Source organism: Malaclemys terrapin, chromosome 1, assembly GCF_027887155.1.
Source record: "Malaclemys terrapin pileata isolate rMalTer1 chromosome 1, rMalTer1.hap1, whole genome shotgun sequence".
Classification (NCBI taxonomy): Eukaryota; Metazoa; Chordata; order Testudines; family Emydidae; genus Malaclemys; species Malaclemys terrapin.
In genome coordinates, this window is record NC_071505.1 from 13,851,014 (window position 1) to 13,870,025 (window position 19,012).

The following is a 19,012-nucleotide window of genomic DNA, read 5'->3' on the forward strand; positions in this document are numbered from 1 at the left end:
TCATGTCAAAGCAAAAGTGAACTGACTGGGATGATTAAGATTTTAAATCACTTATTGAAAAAGGTTCCCAGAAATCTCGGAACTTTTTAAAGGAACCCCAATGTCCTGGCTCCTAGTCCTGTGATCTGTCTACCAGAACACTGCTGCCAACACAGACAGCTGTGAGCTTGTGGGTGGAACATGCAAATTGTAGCCAAAAGAACCTGAATTTGAATCCCAACTCTGCTGCTGACTTGCTGTGTGACCCCAGGTGACTCACTTAATCTCTTTTTGTGCCTCAGTTTTCCCATCTACAGTAGAACCTCAAAGTTACGAACGCCTTGGAAATGGAGGTTGTTCATTACTCTGAAATGTTTGCAACTCTGAATAAAACTTTATGGTTGTTCTTTCAAAAGTTTACAACTGAACATTGACTTAATACAGCTTTGAAACTTTATTACACAGAAGTAAAATGTTGCTTTTACCCTTAATTTAAATGAAACAAGCACAGTTTCCTTATTGTGTCAAATTTTTAAAAAAATTTCCTTTATTTTTTAGTAGTTTACATTTAACACAGTATGGTACTGTATTTGTTTTTGTCTGTGCCGCTGCCTGATTGCGTACTTCCAGTTCCAAATGAGGTGTGTGGTTGACTGGTCAGTTTGTAACTCTGGTATTCATAACTCTGAGGGTCTACTGTACCTTTGTAAAGTGCTTTGAGATCAGTAGGTCAAAATCACTATATTACTGCTAAGTAGTATTAGTCAGTAATAATAATAAAATCCTCTTATCCTTATCACAGAAGCTCCATATAGCAACTTACAGAGATGTATTGCTAAGTACAGATTTATATAACAGACACTGTAGTCAATTGAGTCAAGAGCATTGAACGAACCTGCTACGTATGTGTAAAGACAATTAGATCTAAAATGTGCATTTGATAAGGTCTCTAAATGCATATTGCCACAGCTTTTAAAGTCTTGTTTGTCTGATTTCAACATGACAGTATTAAGCAAGTCAGGCAAGTGCACGTTTAGAGTACTGTTAAAAATCTGGTAATAGGGAATGTCTGTTTTAAAGAACAGATAGGAATGGTGTGGGAATCAGCCCCCGATCAGGCAGAAATTCAGCTTTGCAAAATTCCATTCATCTGCAGTAAGTAGGGATTGTTCATTTGTTTGTTTAAAAATAAAAAGGCAAAATATCATTATTCATTTTTTGCATTATCACCTATGGCAGGGGTGGCCAACCTGAGCCTGAGAAGGAGTCAATTTACCAATGAACATTGCCAAAGAGCCACAGTAATACGTCAGCAGTCCCCCAGCACCTCCTGCCCACCGGCAGCCCCGCCAATCAGCGCCTCCCTCTCCCTCCCCAAGCCTCCCGCCCACCGCAATCAGCTATTGTGCAGTGCGCAGGAGGCTCTGGTGGGGAGGGGGGAGGAGCGAGGGCATGGCAGGCTCGGGGGAAGGGGCAGGGGCCTTGGGGGAAGGGGTGGAGTGGTGGCAGGACCTGGGACAGAGCAGGGAGTTGAGCAGTGAGCACACCAGAGCACACTGGAAAGTTAGCATCTGTAGCTCCAGCCTTGGAGTCAGCGCCTATCCAAGGAGATGTACATTAGCCTCTGAAGAGCCTCATGGAGACTCCAGAGCCACAGGTTGGCCACCCCTGACTTATGGTAAAGAACAGGTGACTAGTTTCTGTGCCTGGAGCAGGAGATTTTCTGACTGATATTCAGAGCAGTTTTGCAAGGCTGAAGTAACGTAACGTGCCACCTCTGAAAGTGATCTGGGTTTGTGGCTAGCCTGGCACTCCTCAGGGTATGTCTACACTGCAGATAGACACCTATGGCTTGGCCCATGCTAGCTGACTTGAGCTCACTGGGCTCTGGCTTAAGGTACTGTTTGGTTTTGGTGTAAATGTTCAGGCTTGGACTGCAGTCTGAGCTCTGGGACCCTCCCCTCACAGAGTCCTAGATCCCAGGGTCCAGCCTGACCCCAAATGTCTACACAGCAATTGAACAGCCCTTTAGCCGGAGCCCTGCGAGCCTGAGTCAGTTGGCCTCGGACAGCTGCAGGTTTTTAATTACAATGTAGACATACCCTAAGTCTAAATGGGGTGGGAGTCAACACTATCGAGACTATATGTTCAGCTTCTTGAAGGGAGACTTTGATGATGCCTTTTATAGGAGGATCTCAAAGCCCTTTATACTACAGGTTTGCCACTCTGCCATTTTTCAGGTTGTTGAAAACTATGGCAAGGTTACAGTTTCATTTGTCCTTTAGCCACCATGTAACTTTTCAAAAGTTGGAGAAGTTTTGATAAATTAAAATTTAATTTAATTTAATTTTAAAAAAAAAGCATGTGGGAGTGGAGAATGGGGGCCAAAAAAAGTAGACATTATTCATGCTGTCGCATTCAATGTCAAAACGGAAAATTAAGAGAGAAGGGCAAAAACAAAAATTTGAAATTTAAAAAAAAAAATCAAAAACTGAATCAAGAGATATGTTTGATTTGAATCAAACTTGAAAATTCTAATCAAACTTTTCCCGTGAAAGATTTCAAATAACAATTTTGAGTTCAAAATATTTCATGAGGGGGGAATGTCTTTTTCAACACACTGTCATATTAGATGATCTCCTTAAGGCTGTGTAGGAAGTCAGTGGTAGAGCGGGAATAGAACTGAGACACCAAGACTCCAAGCTTCTTTCTCGACTCACTCCATGACAAAGCTAAGTATCAGATTTTCCCACATTACATCTTCTCAATATTCTTTCCCTAGAAAGATTGGCTCGAAGCAGGACAATAACTGACAAAACTTTCCATTTCTAGAAAGTGGGTCACTCGGGTTGCCAATAGAAAGTGGTCTTCAGTGTGGGTCTAACTCTCGTTTGATTCTATGTAAATTCCAACTACTGGGGCCTACATTTTCCAACGTCATTAGTGATTTGGGGCATCCAACTTTGAAACACCTTCATGAACTCTTATTTTCAGAGGATTTTCTCCCAAGGATTTTTTTTTTTCCTTTTGACATTACAATGGGCATGAGAAATTGAACCTGTCTTCTGACCTCTAGGTGAAGAAAGCCAATCAAGGCCAAGATTCCAGCACATTGTGGGAAGTGTGCATTGCTGTTACCTTGCTGTGTCTCTGATATGTATAAACAGATGGCTTCAATTTCCAGGGCTCTCAGTCCAACATCTTTCACCAAAACCCTTCTTTCATATGAGCTGAGATAGTAATAATACTACTTTGCTCTTATGTAGAACTTTTCATCTGTGGATCTCAAAGCACTTCACAGTCTTTAATATATTTAGCCTCACAACACACCTGTGAGGCAGGGAAATCTTATCAGTTCTGTTTTTACAGACTGGGAACTGAGGCACAGAGCAGCTAAGTGACTTGCCCAAGGTCAAACAGACAGTCTGTGGTAGGGCAAGGAGTGGCACCCCATTTCTCAAGTCCTAGGCTAACTGCCTAATCACTGCACCATCCTTCCTCATGCTTTCTGCACTTATGCTTCGGGCTACCAGATCTGTAGAAAACAACATAGAGTAATCCCTCCAGTAAGCAATCACCCAGGGGCTACCACACATCTAAGAACATAAGAACAGCCATATTAGGTCAGACCAATGGTCCATCTAGCCCAGTGTTCTGTCTTCTGACAGTGGCCAATGCCAGCTGCTTCAGAGTGAATGAACAGACCAGGTTATCATCAAGTGATCCATCCCCTGTCACCCGTTTCCAGCTGCTTATCTGTGCCATAAACTATTTTCTGTCTTACAATAAATATGTAGCATAATTGTACTCAGTACATTTGGGGATACTTTGGAGTGGTCTCTTAAGATGGAAGGTTGCCTAATTAGGATGGCTCCTTGTACAGGTTACACTACACTACTTGCCCAAGTTTTACTTTTAATGAAACACACTAACTTGTGAACCAGAGGAATTCTTAGGCACAGAAAACTCAACCAGAAATAATTGGACATGAATAGATTCTTTCCTTTTATAGACCTGTTCCAAATTGCTTGTAAGTTTTCATTTTAACAATGTCTTCTATTTCTATAGTGCCTTTCGTCCCAGAGACGCCAAAGCACTTTACAAATTTAAATAGGCTGCGCTCAGGCATCGCTTCAACAGTCACTGATGTACACTCACCTCTGGGAAGAAACGTGGCAGCTGATCGACTGGACACAACACCCCTATCATTTAGGAGAAGAAGTGAAGAAGAATGTTGTATCCAGTTGAACTTGGAATTTGGAAAGGCAAAACACAATCACCAGACCACAACCTGTATAGCCAGAGGCCGAGATTTTGAAAGCAACATTTAATGGGAATTGAGCGTCCCAGTCTCTTATCTAGCTTTCAAAATTTCTTCTTAAATCTTTCTTCTAGGTCACGAAATAGTAGATTGATAAAAAGCCATTGAGATATTTTTAAATACATTTGATTCTTTATTTAATGTTTAAATCCATTCAGGCCAGTTTTTTCAAACTTCCATTCTTAACTCCACTTTAGCCACATAAGTAAAAGTGACCTGATTCATAGATGTCTGTAGTCCTTACAGCTTGCATTGACTTCATTGGGAGTTGTGGGTTCTCTGAAAAACAGTCTAGGTTTATTTAGGTGAAATCAGGTTTGAAAATGTTCTGCTTCCTATGTCGTTCACAAGTCTTGTCAAGGTTGTACAGATGTTCTTATGGAGTACTGTGCATATGCTTCTGGGATGGCAGCTTCAAAGGAGATCAATGGTGGCCTAAATAAATGGGGCATCATTGACTTCAATGGGAGCACGGTTAGGCCAAGACTTAGCACTTTTGAAAATCATCCTGGAGCAGAGATTCCTGGGATTTGGGGGGAGGGGAGGGGAGAGGCATTAGAGATGTATTGGTGATAGGTTTGCCAGTTCTCTCTAAAATCTGTTATAATTGTGAGAAAAGACAAAACATATGAGTTTAGATATCCTTTCAACGGAGGAGACCAGTGTAATAGATGTGTTTCCAAAATCTCTACTGTGGTAGGGCAACCTGCTTCTCTCCGATTCCCTCAATAGGAGGAAATTACTTTGGAAAACGTTTCCCCAGTCAATGGTTTATCTGTTCCAGCGGGTTAGAAGGCAGCCTTACAGAAATAAGTGAAATTCACCCCCTTTCTTTTCTGTTAGTGATCCCTGACATTTTGAAAGTAGAGATAACAAATAATTGCAAGGTGAATTACAGGTTGGCCACATTTACAAAATGATTTTTGTTGTTACACACTTGGTGATTTAAGGGGAAGTAATTTCCATGTTGTCTTGGCAACAAAAAGTTGTGTCTTCATATTCTTGTTAGTATATTTTCCTCTCACACCTACCTTCCCCCATACCCCCCAACTGAGCGCCACTGCTCCTATTTGTAGTAAGAGAATTGCTGAGGCAAGGGGTTTGGCCATCTAAGGAGCATAGGACTTGCCATTGCAGATCAGACAATTGGTTCATCAGGTCCAACCATGCTGCCTTTGGCAATGTCCGATAGCTGATGCTTCAGAGGAAGCATGCTCCTTGCCTTAGGCAATTATACGGTGTTTTATATGATGAGGTGAGGGGATGTGGAAATCCTTCCTGAAGCATGAGATTTGATTAGTCTTATCTTAACATGCATAGCTACAATGTTATTAATGGTTATAAAGCTGTCTGTATGTATGTCAAATAACACCTGTGGCCATGAATTCTACAGGTTGATTGTACACTATGTAAAAGGAATAATTCCTACCATTCACTCAACATCTACTACCTATTAATTTCAAGAGTAAAGAGGGTTGTGCAACAGCTGTGGGCCAGAACTGCCCTAAATAGTGTATTTATTTGACCGCTCCTCCCAAGCATGGCAGATTTGGATTTTGCAGAAGGAAAGCTTTTATAGAGATATAGATATATATAAAAGCATTGTTTTTAGCCTGAAATAATGGTTAGAAAGAGTTGTGAACTCATTCATCTCAACGTTGTGCTGATTCTAACAATGACACTTTAAAGGCCAGGTTTTCACATAATGTAGTAGTGCAGTTGCACACTTAATTTGTGCCCACAATTGTTTGTGCAAATCAGGTAATCATGTGTGCAACTGGCCAGTGGTTATCAGTTGGAAATTTGCTGTGGATTGAATATGGACCTAATTTTGTAACCCTGACCCCACAGACCATAATGAAAATGTAATTCAGCCTCCCTTCCTCTATAGAATGATTTTGAGCATCTTGGAATAGAGCAAAGGGTGCACACACATTCGTCATGGGCTTCACAGGGAACAAGTTTCCTTTAAATAAATAGCTCAGTGTATGGTATTTTCTGTTATAAAAATCGTTTCATGCCAGAACATAACAGTTAGAGGCCTTTCAAATGAACTTGGGTTGGGGGTGAAGAGGGAGGTTATGCCATAATATTGGCAGTGAAAGCCCCCCAGTGACTTAGCTTTCTGGTTAAAAAGGGAATGAGCAGGAAGGGAGTGGGGCGGGGGGCGTAATCTGCTCCAGCTATATGGCCACATAGCTTAATTGTCTGCTGCTTCAATTTTCTTTTGAGACCTGCTAATTGCAACATCTCTCAGTAAGTTACTTACAGCTGTACTGCTGGGTAGAAATGGTGATAAATGCATAAACTGTGTCTTATTGATTCTTGTTGACATTTTACATGCTTCTTTTGCATTCTTAACCTCCACTTGGCAATTGTAACTATGGTACAAGCTTCTGGATAATAAGAGCAAGGGAAGTGAATGAAACGGTTCCTTGACCATTAAAAGCAATATTATCAAAGGCTCCGTATGTTTTCCCCCTAATGTATCTCTAATAGTTTGTTCTCTCCCCCCCCATTGAAGTCACAAGATAAGAAATGAAAACGCTTAGTATTATTTCCTATATTAATAATAAGAATAATGTTTTTAAGAGAGATTACTTTGAGACTGATGGTAAATTTGGGCCTCTTTAATTTTAGTGCACAGCATCAATATGGAATCTAGCAGAGGTACTGTAGCTTATTTACCATTCTACTACACATTTTGTCTAGAATGCCTTATAGAAAGATGTTTGTGAAATTATTTTCTTTGACAAAAATTTTTTTCTGGATAACAGTAGTCGCAACATAATGTGTCTAAATAATAAAAACATCATCAGCTGTTCTATTATCTGAGAAATATATAAAGTAGCGCAACACTACTGTAAAATCTGCATAAAGAATTCTAACTTTAAAATTTATAATGCTAATCTATCAGTAAGATGCATAGTGGATTAGTTTCCCTTGTATCAAGGGATTTTATATATTTTTTTAAAAATTACCGCATGATGCAAAAATGCATTGACTTTATTTTCATGACTAGATGTAGTGCTTTTGGGTAATGATCAGGCATTGCTTTCTCTTACTGTTGTTTGATTAAAATGTTAATACAGTCTTGACTTGATAATCTTACCAGGTACATACAGATCAAAAGAGAAAAGATGTTTTATGGCTCACAAATTGATTTACATAAACCAAGCAATCTGTTGCCTGCTGGATTGCAAAATGGTTTATTTTGCCCATTGGCCACAGGGGCAACAATATTGTATTTTTGGTGCCAGAACATAGCTTTCATGTATTAGCTCTAAAATGACAATATGCTTCAGCCTCTGTGTGTTTAGATTTGCTTCATTTGGAAATCTTTTAAGTAGTAATAATAATAATGTTTTGAGGAAATTGAGTGGAACACTAAATTATTCTCTGAAACCTAAGTTCAAACTGTGCAAGGCTAAGGGAGCTGAAAATCAATGCACTGTTAAAGTCATTAGAGATCACAAGTGAAATAAGTCTGTGTTGCTTTAGCTAAGCTTTTAGTGTGCCATGGTATTATTACAAAATCAGCCTGAATCTGCATTAATTTCACAGTCTTTTTCTTTAAGATGCCCAAGGGTGCATGAAGAAGAATAAAATGTAAATTTCAAAAGGCCGTGTTTTTATTAGTTAAAAGGGCAGTGAGCCGTGCAGTACTAAACTTGACCTACACCATGCCCAGTATTGGTATGAGTAGCAATAAAGGGGAGGCTGGCAGGGGGAAACAGCTCTGGCACTGAGCTATTCTTTTTTCTATGATTTAAAAGGGAAAAAGTGGTTTTCAATTATTCTCACACACACACACAGCTCCAGTATATTTGAAGGAGGTCATAGTTTTTGTAGATCAAAGAATTAAGCTTGTACCCATAAGTATCAGGACTTCAAAAAAACAAAACTCGTAAAGATTTTTATTTGAAAAATTCATTTTTAAAAAATATTTAAATTCCCCCCTGCATTACTGAATTTGGTCTGGCAGCATCACTGGGTCCTCTGGCACTTGGTTTCAAAGCATTTTATACATGTTTTCCTCATTCTTATTTGTGTTCAGACCATCTTGATGAAATTTACCAGTGCCATTATGAGCTCTTTAAATTTGTACTTAATTGCCAGTGATGCGGCAGTTTATTTTAAACCAACCATAAATAAAAAGAAATAGCAGGTAGCTGCTAATGCATGCTTTGGAAGGGATTAAAATATACAATCCAAACTTTACATTTGAGAGCATACGAACAAGCTTTGCTCATTTCAAACCCTGTGGCTCAACAACAACAAAACAAAAACCTCCAAACCCTTTTCTCCCACCCCCACCAATCTAATTTTTTTCTTTCATCTATGGTCAGATTAGCAAGTCAGCACTGTTGATAAATAAATTAGAGGAGTTGTTTACTTTTATGTACTACTGAGAACAGTGTCGTCTTGTGGCCGTTCTCGTAGACTGTGTTGGTTTAACAAGCGTCCAATCCTTTTGTCTTGTTGTTTTTTGTCTTTCCTGCTCCCTGTCCCCTTGTTCCCACAGGCTGTGCGTTTGTTACATTTTCTACAAGGGCAATGGCACAGAATGCAATCAAAGCCATGCACCAGTCTCAGACCATGGAGGTACAGTACTGTATCATCTGCCCTTTCTTTGTTTTCTTTGTGCAAATGATTGTGAATGGTAAAGCCATGGTCTCCTGAAGAAGATCAGACACATGACAATCTCACAGATTTAAACTTTCACAAAACTCACTCTACCTCTTTTTGTGACATTTATTTTTCCGAATGATCTTGAAACACAAGTAAAAAGATCTCTGGGTTGAACCCAAGCATTGCTTTTATAATGCATCCAGTGGCATTCAATAGAAAATAAACATAAATGAATAAATAACACATATCTGGGGACTAAATTATCCTTTTCTTAAACCAAAAAAATAATAATAATAATAAAGCCTCAATTTATATGGATTTTAAAACATTGCAGTTTGTGATACTCTGGGAAAAGGCTCAATAGAGATTTTTAACCTGGCCATGCCAAGTTCCTAGTGCATGTGTTTGGGAATTTGAGGGGGGGGGTTGCGTATGGAATCTCTTTTTAAATTAATATAATTTCTCCTACTTCATGTAGCCAATAAAAATGCTAGTTATGTCAGAGCACATTGAAGAGCTGGACTAGCTGCAGTGCACTGCCACGCCAGGCTCTGTGCAAGCAGCAATCTTTTATTCCCTAAAAATGGCATCGTGCTTTCTAATAATGAGCAACACGAAGCTTTAACTTTTACTTACCTGGTGCGACTACAGTTTCAGGGTAAGAGCCACTTATCGGCATAGTTATCGCATTGTCACAGCTCATCTGGTGGTCTCAGCTTTTTTAGTCTGTGATTTATGTCATGGTCTTTCCGAATTTTGCACAAAAGGTCTCACAAGAGTACTAAGCCTTTACTTATTCTGGATCTTCTAGTTTAATCATTTGAGAGTGCATGTTATACTGTATTATGTATACCGTATCTTTGTGTACTGATGATTTTCTCGGAGGTGGCATTTTGATGTTATGTGCACTTGTTTCATCTTTTCTTTTCTTTCTTTTTTTTAATTATTATTCTTTTTAAACGAGGGCCTTTCAATTTTTTCTCAAGTAATTTTTCTTTGCAATGCTCTAGTCTCCCAAAGCATGCTGGGTACTAAACAATCATTATTGCGTCATGTCGTTGAGCTGCTTTGTGTAATGAGCGAAGGGAAAGACAGAGGAAAAAAAAGAGACAGTGCATGTCAACTATTTTCTGTACTCTTCCAGTAATGATATTGGCATTGCAAAGCTATTGTCTTTCCAAAAATCACATTTGACTTTGGTTAAGTTTATTTTATAATCAATGTGTTTTCTTTTCAGTGCAATGCATTTTTATAGACCCTGAACATACAGTGTTAGATGAGAATCTTCCACAGAGAAAAATCAGAATTATTGAAATTATCTTCACTAGGAAGCTGCTATTACCTAATATATTTTACTGTGCACTATGACACTATATATGGAATAAAAAGTGACATTTTAGTTCATTGGAATAATCCTTCTTTTTATTTTTCTGCCATGTACTGCCCCATTAATTTGGGTCGCTATATTTTTGCTACTTTTTGGTTCCACATAAAACAGAAGTGTTGTTAATAATGCTGTGGTTTTGATGTGTATTTTCCATGTGTTCCCATGTATTTTTGGTCTAGGGTAATGAGTCTCACATGAATCACCCTCATGTCAGCGGATGTTGTAAAATGAAATAATCATTAAAGGTCAGATTCTCCCTTTCATATGCTGAGTATTGTACCGTACTTCAAACCAAGCCCCACTGTGATGTACTTCCTTATGTTGAATAGTACCTTATGCCACAGGTAATCCAATTGTTTGAAGTGAGGAAGTGCATCACAATTTAGCCCTATATAAATAACTACTCTCAGAGGGAAGTACTACTCAGCAGCCTTAAAGGTTGGAGAATCTGCACCTATAATTAGGGTACACTTAAGATCCCAAACTGACAGGACGGGTCAGAATATCCTGGATCTTAGCATCGTGATGTCAGCTGGGCTCAGGTCTGGAGCAGAATTGATGTGCTTACTCTTTTGTGGGAGGTGGAGCAGTCCTTCCAGCTCACCAATTCATGGCATGGTACCAATAGGAGTCTGCATGTTCTATCTTGCCAGCAGAAGGAAAGGTACACAGGCAGTGCTTCCCATTGAGAAGGGGAGATAAAAAGCAGCCATAAAATAATGAGGTAGGAGATACCCCATACATGCTTGCATAATGGGGGGGTACTTCTCCAGACAGAAAGAAGAAAAGAAGGTATTGTTCTGGTCAACATTCAAAAGCATTTCCTGCCTCTTGGTTATTAATGTCAATGCTATGATGGTAAAAAGTTGACTTTTGAGAGGCGCTATTAAATCTGGACACTCTCTGAAATAATATTGCCCCTGGGCACTTTGATTTCATGGTTTTTTTGGCGGGTGGGGGGGATTTTTAAAATGGAAGATTATGTATTATGCAGTCAAGTTTCAATTGAACCACTGAAGTTATTTTTTCTGATTTCATTATTTTCAGTTCTTTGGCACACATCATTGACTAAAACGTATTTTTCAAAGTGACTCAAAATGATGAGAATGTTCATGTTCAGAAGAGCAAGTGTCTCCTGGAAATAATGAATGCTTCTATTGCTCTTTGCCTTTTACTCTCTATCCTGGTTTAAGCAACTTAGTTTTAAAGCCATAATTGCTGCCCTCATTTTCTGCTTTTCTACCTCATTTTTGTGTTTGGTTTTTTTTTAAATCACTCAAATGGAGGGTTAGTAGGAGACACTAATTTGTTAACATGGAATAAATAGCAACAGTTTTCTCATATAGAGCCATTTTGCGACGTATAATTTCAATATTCAGAATGTTTGCTCCTTTGAAAATGATGAAATAAGAGCAGAAAGTGGAAAAAATATTATAGACTCCTAAATTGCAGAGAGATTGTTTTTATACAATTTACTGACATTTCAGCATTCATATATATGATATCAGCTGTTGTATTGAGTATTGAGCTGGTGAGCTGAGTACTGGAACAGCCATATACTATTTCTTCGTTTTGAAATTCATTTATATTCCCTTTGAAATAGACCTAAGAGTTTCACGTATGTACATGTATGTAGCAAGCAGTAAACTATCCCCATACTTAGCCTAATACCACCAAAGCCAATCTGAAATGGGATACAAGCTTGCTATTACCTTTTTCATTAGCTAAACTGGAAAAATATTTTTTTTTTTTTTTAAATAAGAGCTTGATTTTAATATTAGTATAAAATCACTGAGAAGAGACAATTGTATACCAAGCGGACGCCTCCATAATCTTTATTCAATTGCTGAAGTGTGTATCTCAGTTTTTATTCACTGAAAAATTGAAAGACATTTTTACAATGAAATATACAAGCAAGGTGCTGGGGGTGGAATAATACATCTCAAGTGATCATTTTCTAAGATGATAATTCTAAAGGAATGGTATTGATGGGAGGTCTTCACACAAAAGATATTATTACCGTGGCTTATTTCATCATTTTGTCTGTTGATTGTGAATGTTCCTATCATTGTCCTATTGTGAGGTTTCTCAGAGAGAAAAGATACGGCTACTCTTTGCAGAAATAGAGAATAGGAACTTTTCTGAAGAAGCTCACAGTGTAGTGAGAGTAGCCATGGGATGAGTTTGGTTAGATATAAACCACCATTTCACACTGTAAACTGTGTCTAAAATCCTGCTGTATTTCTGGATCTGAGGCACCCAAGAGTCGAAGGGTAGAAGAGAAATCGGCATGACAGTGGGTAGGGAATGGAGGGGGACTCAGACACTACGACGAAGGGCAGCAGGATAAAACTCAAAGACAGATGGTTTCTACAAATCATGAAATGTTCTAATCCATTTGCCAAAAGTAAACTGGAATCATTATGATGCTACATTGTTCTGTAGATTTAAAACAAAAAATCTTGAGGTTTATATCTGAAAGCAAACAGTTTTCATTAGATAAAAATAGAGGATCTGTTTTCATTCATAGAAATAGAGGCACTGTTTATGTCCATCAGTGTCTTTGGCTATTACTTGAAAACAGACAGAAAAGAAAGAGACAAGTCCATCTTTAAAACACATGAACCGTGAAGCTTAATTAAAGAGCATTGATAAATTCTGTTGTCTCTCCAGGGGCACTCAGATAGTTAAACATCCACAAAGATCTGGAAGGAAAGGAGTTCAGTGAAAAGAGAGAGGAAATTAATAATTTTTCAAGAGCCACATTTTAAAAATAGTTGAATAATAATTAATAAACATAATTTCAGAAATAATTTCCGGTTATTTCAAATGGATTTAAAGGTGGTAAGAAGACGTCAAGGTAGAATCATGTAAATGTGTGTGATATTAACGAATTTCTTTTCCAATCTGTCCAATCATAGGGCTGCTCTTCGCCTATAGTGGTGAAGTTTGCTGATACCCAAAAGGATAAGGAGCAGAGGCGTTTACAACAGCAGTTGGCACAACAGATGCAACAGCTCAACACTGCCACTTGGGGGAACCTCACAGGCCTTGGAGGACTCACACCACAGTACCTAGCTGTAAGTTCTTGTGAAATGTCGTGACCACAAGATGCATCTGAAGAAGTGGGTTTTTTTACCCACGAAAGCTTATGCCCAAATAAATCTGTTAATCTTTAAGGTGCCACCGGACTCCTCGTTGTTTTAGTGACCACATATTTAGACTTAAACTGATTTATTTTAGCACACTGGAAGCTAATTATAGTGAACCCTGATAAAATGGAATTCCCTACATTTTAACTTAGGGGCAGATAATGTGACTTATTCCTGAAAGCACCACATAAATTTATGGCACTATATAAAACATTTTGTAATAATAACAGCGATTTAGAATGAAAGTCTCAAGTTATTTCAGTGCCTTGCAGTCTTCTGAAGATTTAAATTCTATTTCAGCTGGAAAATACATCTTCATTCTGATGTTTCTGCCGAACATTAAATTCTGCTTTTTTAAAAATGTGAATACATTTTTTGGATGCTTTCTCTTATCAAAGTAAAATCTTCAGCTTTCAGAGATCAGGTAGACATCTGAAAACCTTCTTCAATTGTGTTTGTGAATGGTCTTTTGAATCCACAATGTTTGAATTTAATTCTACTCTGCATATCAGTTTCCCATGGAAATATTCCCTGTGCTCATTCAAGTTAATCTTTTAATATATTTGAAAATGGCTATCACATTAACTAGTGAAAGTCTGTAAATTAAATGCTCTTTTATTGGTACTAAATGTGCAAGGTTCATATTACTTTATAGAAGGTAGATTTGATGAGCGTTTGGGCATTTTTAAAATGACATTTTCTTTGACTCTTTGAAAGCTAGGAGAGAAAAATGAGCTCGCTACCTTGCATTGTACAGCTGCCCTCTACTGCGGGGAATCTGGAACAGCTTGAGTGTGTCATAAATCATAGACTGATGACAGAGATTCTCTTATTGTTCAAGTGGTCAGGGGTCTCTGCCTTTTGCCGCTGTGAAGTTGTGAATGGTCACGCTATATGGCGTATTGACAACTGGGACGTTCCCATGTGCTCAGAGATTTGTTTCTCTGTAGCTGTCGATTGCATAAATCAATTGTGTGTATATGTGGGGTGGGGTGGTTCTAAATCTGCATAGACATTCATTTAGCTGGCAGTCTTTTTAAAAAAAAAAAATACCCTGTATATCAAGGGTTAATAGTGAATCTTGACTGTTATATCAGCTAAGTGCCAGCCTATGAACTAATGAATATCTGTGCATTTGATGTACCTTGTTCTAAGGATGATAAAGAAAGAAACCTGAATTTAAGGGGTTGGGTGAGAATGGACCATGATTGACAGAGATGAGTTATGGTAACTACTAGACTGCAGAGGGTTATAATTAGTCACGCTATGTTGGTTTAAATAGATTCAACACCTGGTTGTTAAAAAGAGTAAATTGATTAATTGTTTTAAAGCAGCGATGTTATTGAGTTTCCCCAGTGTCTGTGTGTTTCTTAATAGAGATTAGACATTAATATGGATTTACAGCATCAACTCTGGGGATGTTCATTCCAACAATAGGCAGAAGCAAGAGACAATATAAAAGTAAAGGAAACTATAACTTTAATTTGATGGATAATTTTGTTTTAATCTTGTTGCTTTTTTGTAACATCACTTAGATGACAATGATCGTCTTATTATTAATTTGCAGCTTCTGCAGCAAGCAACTTCCTCCAGTAACTTGGGTGCCTTCAGCGGCATTCAGCAAATGGCTGGTGAGTTAAAAATTATTTCATTTTGTCCAATTATATTTTATTTTCTTAGGCTCTTAAATTCTGTTTTCTGTAATGATCACATGATGTTAGTCTTTGTATATAAAATGTGTTGTGTGTATGAGCAGGGGGCAACTCATGATTCAGATTCAGTCCGTCTTTCAGAAACTGAAATTAAACTAACCGCTCCTCGGTTGTACAAACAGTTTGTCTTGCATTAGTCACCTGCCATTTGTCCAGAGTAACCAATTGTAAATTGCAGGAGAGCTCTTAGTTCCTGCAGCTATATCCTACCTACTAAAAGTAGCAATAAAGCAACAGCAGGATTACATTTTAATTTCCAGTGAGATTTCTGTGGCCTGAAAATCAAATTAATGGCAGCCCTCAAACATTTTAATAATAGGTGACAAATAAAAATGTTCTGACCTTCTTAATGAAACCCAAGATTACAGGCCTACCATTGATACAAGCTTGCAGTCTTCTTTTTATAATCATGGGAAATTAACTGGGTGCCTTTTTGACTTCAGAACCCTAGTTGACAAAATTACACAACAGAAGCTTTTATGTAAAAGTATAATCTTTGTTCTGAAGGAAAAAAGAGAGAGAGAAAGAAAATCAAAGTGTAAGCATATTTGAAAGCCAGCTAGTTGGAGGATTTCTTGGTAATGAGCTGTGTGCCAGTAGTAAGTGATGTGTAGTGATTAGTAAAAGGTCTCTCCCACTGTGTGACCTGCCATGCTGATACCCTAACTTAACATGATGCTAGAGAAGGCAGCATGTGCAGTAAATCAGACCACAGATGCACATTATGCCTGCCGTGAGGAACTGTTAAAAAGCCTTTTTTCCTTGCTTGATTTAAAAAAAAAAAAAAAAAGGTATGCTAGTTTATTTTAATCATGATCTCAGTGAATCAATGAAATGTAGCATTGGACTTGCTTTGCCATCACAAAACAATGGCTGAAATATTCATGTGTCTTTAGGAACGTTTTTAATACTTTTTTTTTTTAATCCAAGCTTCTTCTGGCTTCCCTTTGAATGAATCTTGAAATACTTTTAACAAGTATAGATATACCACATGATATAGCCATACCCCATAGGTATTCTCTGCTCAATCGTTACATTATGCCATTATTGCAATGGCATCAGAGACTAACGTGAATCTGCTGTCTGACAATATAAATTGGCCTACAGATGACAATATCCCTGAATTATTTTCTCTTCCTCAGACCTGCTGGCAGTGCTTGCTGTTTCTATTATGTTACACTTATGATCTAGCATTTTTCTCATCAAAAAATATATCTTAATATGATAAACAGAGCAGAGTCATTCAGCAACATTTTCACAGTTGGCATTTTTGGAGCTGGCTTTGAGCTCAAGGATTGTGTTTAATGTTTCATATTTGGTTAGCTCTACAGAATGAAAAAATTGAGAGACCCAAGGGGGAAAAAATACTCAGGGAGATTTTTCTGTATAGCATACTCTACTGTACTTGTATCCAAGTAGGTTCCCATTGTCTGTTCACAGTTATTGTAGGTTTAGTTTTACCTCCAATAACTGAACCATACCTGGACTGAAATTAGGAATTTTCCTCACATTAACCCTAGGGTGCCCCTCAATCCAATGTATGAATCAGTTATGCATAGTAGGCCATTTAGTCCAAGGAAATTATCTTCTGGGGTCATAGTGGCATGTCATGTTTACTAGAACAATGTACTTCCTCAGCCAAAGACTAGATTTCTAATGGATCCATATACTGGATAATAATTTAAGAACTGTATGTGCCTCCTGGAATGTTTTAACAAGGTGGTTTTCTTACGTGCATATTAACAGAACTTAATGCTTTTCTGGGTTTACCTTTTCTTCTCCAGAAATGCCGGGCTCTTAAATCTCAATGTCCAAGGTCAAATTTCACAATGTTAAATTTCTCTCCACGCTACAACTCAACACGAAAGGGCAAAAGTCTTAGCACAATTGTATCGTTAAGTTTTTAAAAGTTCAAAAGTTGTATATTTTTCCCAAATTTCAGGTTTCTCCTGTAGCATTAACCAATTTACATTGCACATCCACTACATTTGATGGTATACTTTAATAATAAAGAGTAATTTATTAAGGTTTACAAGAGACAGAGGAATAAAAAATTCTAGGTGTGTGCAACATGATTGGGTTAATATTGCTGGAGCATTGATCTCACAACCTTCATGTAGCATAAGAGCTAGATTTGTTCCTTTTTTCAAAATGTATTTTTAATTACATCCTATCCACACATCTTACACATATAAATATAATAATATTCATTTCCAGCTGATATGGAGCTTGTGTATTAATACTGGACTAGTTTTTCTTAAAGAGGAAGAAAATCTAGAAGCAGTCAGCTAAGATACCAGACAAGCTCCATGGTTAGACCTTGCAAGTTTTTTGAGTGAAAAAATGTTCATTTAGAATCAGATCTTTTGCCCCCCTCCTTGTGTTGATTTGAGTGGGAAGAGTAAGGTACTACTCAACGTGAGCAATGATGGCCAAATCGGATCTTAAATTTACCTGTACATGTATGTAGCACCCAAAAGTATTTTAATTAGCTCAGTCCTGCACCTTTAAAGTCAATGGCTGTTTTCTCTTTGGCTTCATTGGATCTAAAGCCCATTGAAATCAATGGACATCTTTCCATTAATTTAAGTAGACTTTAGATCGGGCACCTAATTCTGCAGAGCATTTAAGTATGTGTCTAAAGCCCATTAAAGTAGGAAAACACTTAATATCACAAGAGTCGTCAATATCCCTTTTGCTGTTTTAATAGCATCGCAGTCTTGATTACAGGAGTTATCATTGTCTTGCCAAACTCTGCTTTATTGTTCTTACATAACACATGCACATACTTACGTCACTACTCTCGGTCATACTGTAGTCTTTTTTCCACTGACTACTGTAATGCTTAATAATTTAAAGGCATTGCTTTTACTTATATGCATAATATTAGGCTGTAGTGTATGGATTGTACTTTCTCATTGTTTGTGGGGAATGTCAGTAACACGGGTGAAGTAGATCACATGATTTGATTGTCTAATAAAAAAATACAAGCTACAGTTAATGACGGTTCAAGCCAGAAAGTTCCCCTCTTCAAATGTATTCAAGTTGCATTGACAGCCTGATGCAAAGCTCAGTGAATCACTTGGATCTTTCCATTAACTTCAGTAGGCTTTGGATCGGACATTAAAAAACTGATTTACATTAGGTGAGCTAAGTTAACCTACTAGTTTTAAAAGTACATTGAAGATATGACATAAGATTTTACATAGGGTGACCAGATAGCAAGTGTGAAAAATCGGGACAGGGGGTGGGAGGTAAATGGCACCTATATAAGAAAAAGCCCCAAATATCGGGACTGTCCCTATAAAATCGGGACATCTGATCACCCTAATTTTACATTATGTGACAGAATGCCAGGGGATTATAACTCAGAAGAGATGTCAAAAAATATTTTTCTTTTTCCCCGTGAAGGTTTTCCATTATCAATACAATTAATTTCAAATCTTTTGTTATAAATGTAAATAGATATATGCATATAGATAGGTATGTATACACGTGCATATGCAAAATACACACACACACACGCACGCACACAAAAGGGGTTATATTGATTCAGTTGGATATGTGAAAAGAAAAAATAGGTTGAAATAGGAAAAAGTGATCCCTACTTTTGCATTTATCTTCTTTGGATTTCAGATTGATCAATGCCATACAGTTGGGCCTTTTTCTATTTTCTAACGTATGTTCCTAATCCTTTTGAAATTCTCTCATGGTTCGATTTGAGATTTGGGCTGAGCTTCAGACTGGTTCTGATTTTGCTTCAGTTAGGTTCACCCTTTCCCTTTTACCTGAGCTAGGTTTCCTCTGAATCCATGGGAGCAGATGGGTG

The 19,012-nt window shown here is 37.8% G+C and overlaps 1 protein-coding gene across 11 annotated transcripts in view; it reads left to right on the forward strand.

The window, feature by feature from the left end:
* Positions 1–19,012, forward strand: part of CELF2 (CUGBP Elav-like family member 2) — a 438,989-nt gene that overhangs the window by 366,029 nt on the left and 53,948 nt on the right. For 7 of the 11 annotated variants that reach the window (XM_054016397.1, XM_054016390.1, XM_054016383.1 and 4 more), the window contains 4 exons: positions 6,941–6,970; positions 8,826–8,905; positions 13,241–13,399; positions 15,039–15,102. In XM_054016397.1, coding sequence (XP_053872372.1) covers positions 6,941–6,970; positions 8,826–8,905; positions 13,241–13,399; positions 15,039–15,102 — 333 coding nt within the window. The remainder of the gene's footprint in view (positions 1–6,940; positions 6,971–8,825; positions 8,906–13,240; positions 13,400–15,038; positions 15,103–19,012) is intronic. The other 4 variants (XM_054016427.1, XM_054016444.1, XM_054016439.1 and 1 more) reach the window with 1 other exon arrangement.